Genomic DNA, 8,907 nt, shown 5'->3' on the forward strand with positions numbered 1-8,907 from the left:
ACCATATGGTCACGCAGATGTGCACGAAGCCTATCAATTTATACAGGTTCAAAAAACTGCGCCCCAATGTGCCCCAACCTTGCCCCAACGTGTATTTCGTGACCTTGGGATACAGCTTACAAACATAAGGTGGTAGAAATTGTACATGTTTATTTGGGAGCTGCTCAAGAAGGCCGGAAATAGTGGTTTGCAGTTCGTCACGTAGAGATGCAGCACTCGTGTGGGTAAATGTTTTTTTTTCGGTATTCGCTTCAGCAATCGCATGATCGAGATGCATCTGCATACTTCATGTGATATGTGACTTCTGGCGATAATTTCTCAGAGATTAATGTTCCTTTCTTTTGTGCACGAGCGTGTTATTGTACGTGTTTCCATATGGTCACGCTGGGCCTTTGGGCTCCCTATATTGTCCAACGCCAGCTCCGTGGGTACCAAGAGCACGCGCTGTCCGACGATGGGATAATCCTTGTGCGCTGGATGGACAACACTGTTGTAACAACTGCAAGCACCGTACACAGTGTAGAGCCCATGTCATCTGCAGACAGGTATTCTCATGCTCAGAAGAAGATGATCAAAGTGCGTTTTCCAGATGCTGTTGCCCGATATAACTGCGTTATGGAAGGCACAGACCAGATGGATGCAAACATAGGGGCCTACCGGATTGGAATTCGTGCCAAGAAATGGTGGTGGCCAATATTCACTTGGCTTTGGGGTGTAGCCATAAGCAACGGTCGGATGCTTATTCTCAGTACAGGGTACATCACTCAACATGAATTCCGGAGGCAAATAGCCCACAGCTACTTCACAGGGTGGGACAACACGCCGAAACGACCTGGTCTCAAAGAACGTGAAAGCCTGGTGAGATTGCTTTTTGTAGTGCACAATATGACAAAGTGGCCGACTTTGTTGGAGCCGTACCTAACGGCAAAAGGCGCTGGTGCGCTGGAGACAATAGCAACAATACGGTGCGCACACAGTGCACTTAATGTGCCATCGGCATGTGCATCCCATGCTTCGAACCATACCATACTAAATAAGTGTCCCACATGTCCTTAATTATATTTGTTGTGATGTATCAAGGCCTGAAATAAAATTTGTCACTTTGTGCTTTTTGCTGTAGTCTAGGGGCCCAGCATGATCATATGGTCACGGGCCATATTTTGTAAACTAAGAGCACGTTCACAATGAAAGGTTTTATGTGACTTATTTAGACGCAGATACGATACAAAATGATATTTGTTGTGACAAACCAAAGAAATAAAGAAAGCGGTCCCTAAAGTCCTTAATGGGTTAACGGACTAGCCAAGTCTTGCTCTACTCACGCCAGTCTGCGCTCCAGGTGACACGACAAGAAGACTTCAGATACATTTGAAAGCTGTACTAGATCTTGAAAAAAAAATCACAGTGCGATTGAAACTGTCCCTTTCCTTATGAGAGAATCACGCCATAGGCGTTTCTTAGGCACAGTTTCTTTTACTGAGTAACGAGAAGAAAATAACAGGTGGCCGGTCGACAAGAAATTGGTCGATAAATTGACGCACATAAACAGGATTTGTGTGGTAGCAAACAAATTGCAGATAAATATGGGAAACGGAGCATTGCTATCTTGAATGGTGTGCGAAACTGCAAGGAACATGTAATCGATGTGTACAAGTGGTGGGTTATAGTGATGATTTTTCTACTGCGAAGCTTTGCCATCTGTATTCCCAGGTCTAAAAGATTGGTTTAAATGAGGAAAACACAGAAAAAGTGTACACAGGAGAGAGTGGACGACAGAAGCGTTGCATTTCGCAGGAAAGCTTTATTTCAAATACAAATTGTCTTCTATGTACAGAATAAACACACCAGCGCGTCGCCGTGCAACACGTGATTCACATTCTATGACAAATATTAACCTTATCTGTTGTTGTGACAGTCATTGTGCATGTGATTGTTTTTAAGCGGGTTTGGGTATTGTGTGGTTTTCGCAAGGTGGAGAGAAATAGTCGACGAGCGCAAATTTCAGATGGGAATCTTCTTTGACAAAACAAAGCTTAAATGGTTCTGTTTGTCGCTTCGTACCTCATTCAAATAGACATTTCTGGTTTATGCACCTGCCATCCCACAATGGGTTTAGCAGAACAGAGCGGAAACTAGTCCGTAATGCTCTTATGAGAACTGGAGGTATTTGATATCATGAAGCTTTCCCTGCGAATACGGTGATTTTATTTCCCTGTCTTGCACAGCCACTTAGTCACTGCTGCAATTATTATACGGTACTTTGTAGCTTCCTTGTTGCGCACAGAGCATATCAAACAGAAAGTAACAACACAAAGGGACAGTGTTATTTTCGAGGTATTCCTGCCTGGCCCACAGTTCACACCCTGAAAAGAGAGTTTCGGGGAACATCTGTAAGGGGGGAGGGGGCTACAACACACACGACAGACGCGTCAAGCCATCGCACGTACCACAGGGCACTTAGCACCGACCATATCATTGTAATTCGCATGCTTGTACGGGACACACAGCCTTACCATGGTTATTAGAATTCAAAGTGCTCGTTTGGGGCAAGCTGGTAACTCATGAACAGTGAAAGTAAATGAGAAGCACAATAAGCTTCAGCGTTCTTGCAGTTTCCTTATTAAGAAAAGAGCTGCAATATTAGAATGTCACACGTGGAAGCTATGTACAATAAAGTGACATCCTTTTTTTTTTCTTTTTGCTGATTTAGTTGTTCGAATCGATGTGGACCTTGTGTCTAGTCCTTATGCTTGGATGGCTGGGTCTCCCTGCTTACGCTACCCTTTCTATATAAAAAAAGAAGACGGCCACTGGATACGAGGATGGCAATAAGGAGCTTCGTTAGGAGCCGCCATGCACACAGTGGAAAATGTATGGTTATAACTGATTGACTAATTAACCAAAACCATATATGTGTATTACTAAATCACTACATCAATGCGTAAACTGAATTGAGAAATTGTGCGTCGTATTCAAAAATATACTTTTCAGTAGTTTTGCGTTCACTGCCTTTTCCTGGTTATTTTATTTCCGCTTTTCAAAGTGTGGCGCTAAAGGTAAGACGAGGCAAGCTCGGTGCCGAGCACCTCAAGCGTGCGATAGCAGCGCTCTCAAAACGGATAACGAAAATTAAAATTACTGAAACGGCTGACTTAATGGCCGTGCAAAAGCAGCGAGGCGGCGGTGCAACATCAGCCATCAATAGAGATGCTTTTTTTCTTTGCTTCCTCGTACATTTAGGGGCGAAGCTCCTTAGGGTCGAGCCTTGTCCGCCGTCATCGCGCCGTCGCGCTGTTGTAGCCACGCTAGTACTCGCCGCTCCCGCTAGAGGCGTAGCTGCGCTCTCTTTCTCTTTCTCTCTAGTTCCCGACGCACTCTCTCTCTCTCTCACATCCGTAGCTAGGGGCGCTGCGGTGCACAAGAGCGTTCATTCCCGACGCGCGCTCTCTTTCTCTCTCGTTCCCGACGTGCTCTCTCTCTCGTCTGTAGCTAGGGGCGCTGCGGTGCACAAGAGCTTTCGTCCCCGACGCGAGCTCTCTCTCTCTCGTCCGTAGCTCTGGTTTACCCGAATGATCCCCCGGCGCTTCTCCCACTCATCATCATTCACGTCGTCGATATTCGGTGATTTTTTCTCTTTCTCTCTCGTTCCCGACGCGCTTTCTCTCTCTCTCTTGTCCGTAGCTAGTGGCGCTGCGGTGCACAAGGGCGTTCGTTCCTGACGCGCACGCTCTCTCTCTCATCCGTAGCTAGGGGCGCTGCGGTGTACAAGGGCGTTCATTCCCGACGCGCGCTCGCTTTCTCTATGGTTCCCGATGCGCGCTCTTTCTCTCTCGTCCGTAGCTCTGGTTTACCCGAATGATCCCCGGTGCTTCGCCCACTCATCATCATTCACGTCGTGGATATGCGGTGATTTTTTATCACTGCCCAAGACCGGTGCACACTACACTAGCACACCGCGTCACGCGGTGCTTACTTAAAGCCATTGCCAACGGGTGCACCAGCGCCTTGTTACTTTACGTAGTCCGCTACAAAACAGAGTTAGGTGCTCGGAATCTTTCTTGAGAGCGCTGCTGTAGAGGTACGTGGGGGCGGGTTAACTTCACACCCTTGCTAACTTTTGCGGCACAACTTCGAAGCGTGGGAAAAAGAACTAGAAATGAACGTAAGCCTGCTGGAAAGTGTTAAATATGTTTCTTTTGAATGTATTGCCAAATTTGACATTCGTGCTCAGCGAAAATGCAAGTAATAATCAATTTCGGCAAAAGAGAACTTGACTTATTGCTTAAGCAATATCTAAACGGAAAAGAAAACCTCCTGTTTGCTAAATAGATAGGTTAAGAACAACATCGGTCGAATATTTGAATCCCGAAGCCCCTCTTTTAATTAGGTTTGTCCACGTTAGCTGGGATAACTTGCATATAAAATCCCTCTGAAAAAATAAAATCGGTGGAAGTAGCGTCGGTCCTGTCATTTTCTTTGTACTCGTTCATTACTTGTGTTGTTAAACTGATCAGATTCGTAGATTTTATGGTTCAGCTTTCACAGTGTCGTCGTCGACCCACAGCTGTAGCCGTTGCTGTAGTCAATAGAACTGTTGTGGCCATCATTTGTGCCAAAATTTATGGAAGACAACTACAGCAGCCGTGTTTACACATACCGTCTGGTTTATGGCGAGATTTTCATGTTATTCTAACGGCTTCGTTGAGTTGCGATGCATGTTTTCTTTTATTTGTTGTTGCACCATCTTTCATATGGTTAGCATGCTAATATAAACATTTAATACAACATGCATTGATAAACACAACTCTTTCTCGTTCGCGAATTCTAATCTGCTATTTAGGTGTGGAAGAACAATTTTTGTTACGTACCGTCATCGTCATTGCTGGCATTTCCATATGTGACGCTCAAAAGTGTGCATGCGTTATTAGTAAAGATAACTGTATTATTTAGAAGCGTGCAATCTGCAAAGAGTTAGGAAGGAAAATATAGTTATCAGTACAAGCAACATTTCTAATACAGCTGAAGTGAAAGTACTGCAGGTAGGTCCAGAAAACATTCTTGACACTGTATACGCTCGATAAAATTGTTTGCCGAGTAGCATTCTAAGTTTCAGTGAAAGCATAGAATGACTTGATGGACAACTAAGCAACGATAACGTAGAAGATTGCTACTGTTACGCGGAACCATGGCGATTCAAAATAACTAAAAAAATACAATGCGAAATAGAGATATTTATTGCAGGAATGTAGCACCATCGGAGGGCAAGAACCTCAGAAGTTCTTAAGGCTGTGAACTCGCTTAGTGGGACAATAAGAAGACACATACTACTCGTTAGCCGTGACTTGGCCCCGCCCTGGTTTATATCTAGGGATTAGTAAGCCGTATGAGAATTTGCAAGAAGGTCAACTTACCATGTAGCTGGTATTGAATGGCGTTACTCACATTGTACCCAAACGTAGTAGTTGGTGCAGTTGTCAGATTTAGCGTGTATCTGAAATATAAGATCTCCTCAATAAAAGATCATAACTGGTGACAATTGCGCAGCTCAGTTTCATGTTATTTGTTTTACGTTGAGCGCCTGACAGAACAAACATTCAGCGATAATTAACACGTACTTGGAGGGTGCGTTTGCTCAAGATGTAGGTTTAAAGATGTCTAAAAAAACATGAACGAGACGCACGGCGAATTCCCGATGTTCAAATTAAACTTATTTCAGGAGATCTAAACTGAAGCGAGTTACGGGTGCACGCTATTAACAAACACACATGCCGACACACAAATACGCAGAAAGGCGCGCGCGCACACGCACGCACGCACACACCCACACACACGAACACGCACATAGAAGAGAAAGGGAAAAGAACAGACATCATAAAGCTGTGCGTTTTATATCAGTCATTGCAAAGATGAATAAAAAAAAGTGGTCAAACGAATATCGAGAGAGCGCGGTGTTTCATACATTGCAGAATGAACTGTCTTAAGTAATGCCAGTCTAAGCAACTATATGCTTCGTTGAAGCTTTCCTGAAATTTATTGAGTTGGAAGTCGGTGGCATACCAGTTCTTGTCTTCTATGTAAGACTTCTTGTGCTATATCTAGAATGATAAATAAACGTTTGTTTAGCAGAACGTTGTTTTCGTCCTAATCTAGGAGGCCTTCTTTAGTCCAGGAATCTTTGGCGCCGAGCCATCCTCTTCACCTGGTGCATGGACCTTCCGCTTAAAATGAATTGACATCTTCTTTCGGATCGAATACCTTTAGACATATTTTGCTGCTGCTTTTACAGCCACCGATTAATGAGAAAACGAACAACTGAAGCGAAGTTTAGGTTTACAAGCCACAATTTGATCCACTTATTCTCATTTATTAGGCGATGCGAAGACGAATATTTTATGAAATCTAGAGACGAGGCAGTAATGATTTATTGTAAACACTAGTAATAACTTATAGATGCAGGGTATGACGAATTGTGCAAGCAACACTTCGACGGACTCCAATTATTATTGTTTTGCATAAGGCTCTCATAAAAATAGTACTAATGTACCATTTGATTGTCTGCTTCATTAAATCAAGCAGGCTAGGGGACTATTTGTCACCGCCCCGTTTTAAAGGCGATGCTTATAAATGATCATCATAAATGTCCCTCCAATGACAAAAATAAAAACCAGTGGTAAAGAAAAATAATAAACTTTGAGTATTTACCTGCTACAAGCCCGGTTTAAATAGAAGGAAAGCCATAGGGAGGGGAGGGGGTAATTTTGACTACCTGGGCTTCTTTATCGTGCACCCATCGCCCGGTGCACGAGCATTTTTGGTTCCATCTTTATGAAAATGTGGCCGCCGCGGTTAAGATCGAACCTTCGATCAGGAGGTCGGCATCAAAACGCCATAGTGAAAGGGTACCATGGCGTTTAAGACCAGTGTTGCTTGGCGGGGCGGCAATAATGTTTTCTATGACATAGTGTTGAGAGGAGAAAGCAGAGTTCGTTATGCTTTGGGCATTCTAGAAACTATACGGCGACATATATTGTTTGCTTAAAATTGATGCATTTACAGAGAATTTTTCTGAGAGCATGTATATTATATGGCGGGCTTGTATTTCTGAATTCCTGCAAAAGCTTCAAATATTGCACTTTACACGAATCTTGCACTGGATATTGATTCACTAAAATTGTGAGGGCATCCCAATTGGCGTGGAACCACAGTGTTCTCACAAAAAACATTTTAACGTTGTAAATATTGTGTCATCAAGGAGGTTTGTAAATTCACATGAACAAAAATTTCACGCGCACGTCATTTTTATGAGGGTCTATTGTAAATGCAACTGCACTGAAAATAAGTATTGAATCCTGTATGGGCAGCCCATGTTTCCAACTTTTCCTGTGCCTTGTCTCTGCCCTAAATTAATGTGTTAGGTGTAAGATCGCTAGGGGTCAATAAACCTATGTTGTTAAATAAGCACAGCTGTGCGGTGCTCAGTAGGAATAAGGCTAAGTTTACGTGAAGAAGTTACATACGCACAGGACAAGAGCTCATGCTGTATGACTGTCCTGCATTTCAAAATAGGACAGCAAAGCAGCAGTGCAGGTTTTTTGCATCGTCTGGATGGCTCATTGCGACACATTACTTACTTTGTTTGCTCTAACGACGAGTTTTTAAATGAGAAATAAGTCATTTTGTCATCTTTGGTGTGTCGCATGCTGACGCAAGAAAAATTTGCGCCCCACAATATGTCGACTTCCGTGTACGTCGATCTGACGAGATAAAATGTCGCTGTTTCGTTTAAGACCTGAAATGCAAGAGAATAAACATTTGAACTGCTCGCCTGAAAGGACTGCAAGGTAAATATAGAAACCATAATTTGTTCTGAAGCTACACAGGTTACCTCTCGTTTCTGCGGCATAGAATGTATTGAGTATTTCTGCAGTTATGTAAAATTTATTTAACGATACTCCATTGCTAATTCAGAAGTTCGTCTTACGCCATTTTGGAACGTAGCTTTCAATGACCATCGACAGATAAGCTGAGATTTCAGAGTTATCGCAGGTGCTGCGATGACACAGATGATTTTAAATTCTTTCATTTTTCTTTTTACTGAAGGCCGTGAGCAGACTAAGTGCCGTGTGCTTCTATTCTAAAATTCCTGCATATGGTCAGTAATTCACCGATAAAATAATACAACGGGGACAACATAACAAATCGGAAACCCATCCGGTTCCGCGTAATACAAGAACGCTGGTTTCGCTGTTATGCTTCGATTATACAGTGTACCTCACTAAAGTCGAAGGGAGTACACTGACTTTTACCTAATTAGAGTGGTTTCTTCAGTTTCTGCTCGAAAATAAAGCTGGAACTTAACCCCGCACCCCACGTTGTTGTTTCTTTTTTTTTTTTTTTTACTTCTCCCGTGCACGCTGTCCTTTGGGAATGGCGATAATCTAGTGTGAAGCGCAGCGCTCACCTCCTCTGCGCGCTGGTATTTTCCAAGCCTCGTCTCGTTCGCCCACGCTGGGCGCTTTTCCGTTTCCGGAGCCGTCGATCCTTCGCTTTGAGAAGTGCCCGCGCTCGAGGATGCCATGCCTGAGGCACCTCCCAGTGCTAACAATGACAGTATGAGATACATTGCGAATGTAAGTTTTTCGTCACAGTAAAGGCGAAAGCGCCCCTTTCGCTTCATGCATTCGAGCTTTATCTCTGCATGTATTCGTACGTCATTCCCTAGCTATGGCAGTGAACTTTTGATATGTTTAACGCAAACGTGCTTTGACATTCCGAAGGAATGTAGTTGCTAGAACGTCACTCCATCGTCACTTATCCAGGACAATAGACAGATACCTGTTGAGCTTTCACGTCAATGCCGTAAATTCCTGACGAACGTGGAAAAAAATTCTGCTTAAACAGGCGATG

The 8,907-nt window shown here is 43.5% G+C and overlaps 1 protein-coding gene across 1 annotated transcript; it reads right to left on the reverse strand.

Moving 5' to 3' along the window:
* Positions 1-2,193: 2,193 nt before the first annotated feature.
* LOC119464877 (male-specific histamine-binding salivary protein-like) lies at positions 2,194-8,688 on the reverse strand. The gene is made up of 5 exons (XM_049655912.1): positions 8,462-8,688; positions 7,632-7,789; positions 5,412-5,491; positions 4,869-4,961; positions 2,194-2,363 (listed from the first exon to the last, which is right to left on the reverse strand). The coding sequence occupies exons 1-5, from the start codon at positions 8,675-8,677 to the stop codon at positions 2,230-2,232; spliced, it is 681 nt and encodes a 226-aa protein (XP_049511869.1). The 5' UTR covers positions 8,678-8,688; the 3' UTR covers positions 2,194-2,229.
* Between the last annotated feature and the right edge of the window lie 219 nt (positions 8,689-8,907).

Source organism: Dermacentor silvarum, chromosome 9 (genome assembly GCF_013339745.2).
Source record: "Dermacentor silvarum isolate Dsil-2018 chromosome 9, BIME_Dsil_1.4, whole genome shotgun sequence".
Lineage (NCBI taxonomy): Eukaryota > Metazoa > Arthropoda > Arachnida > Ixodida > Ixodidae > Dermacentor > Dermacentor silvarum.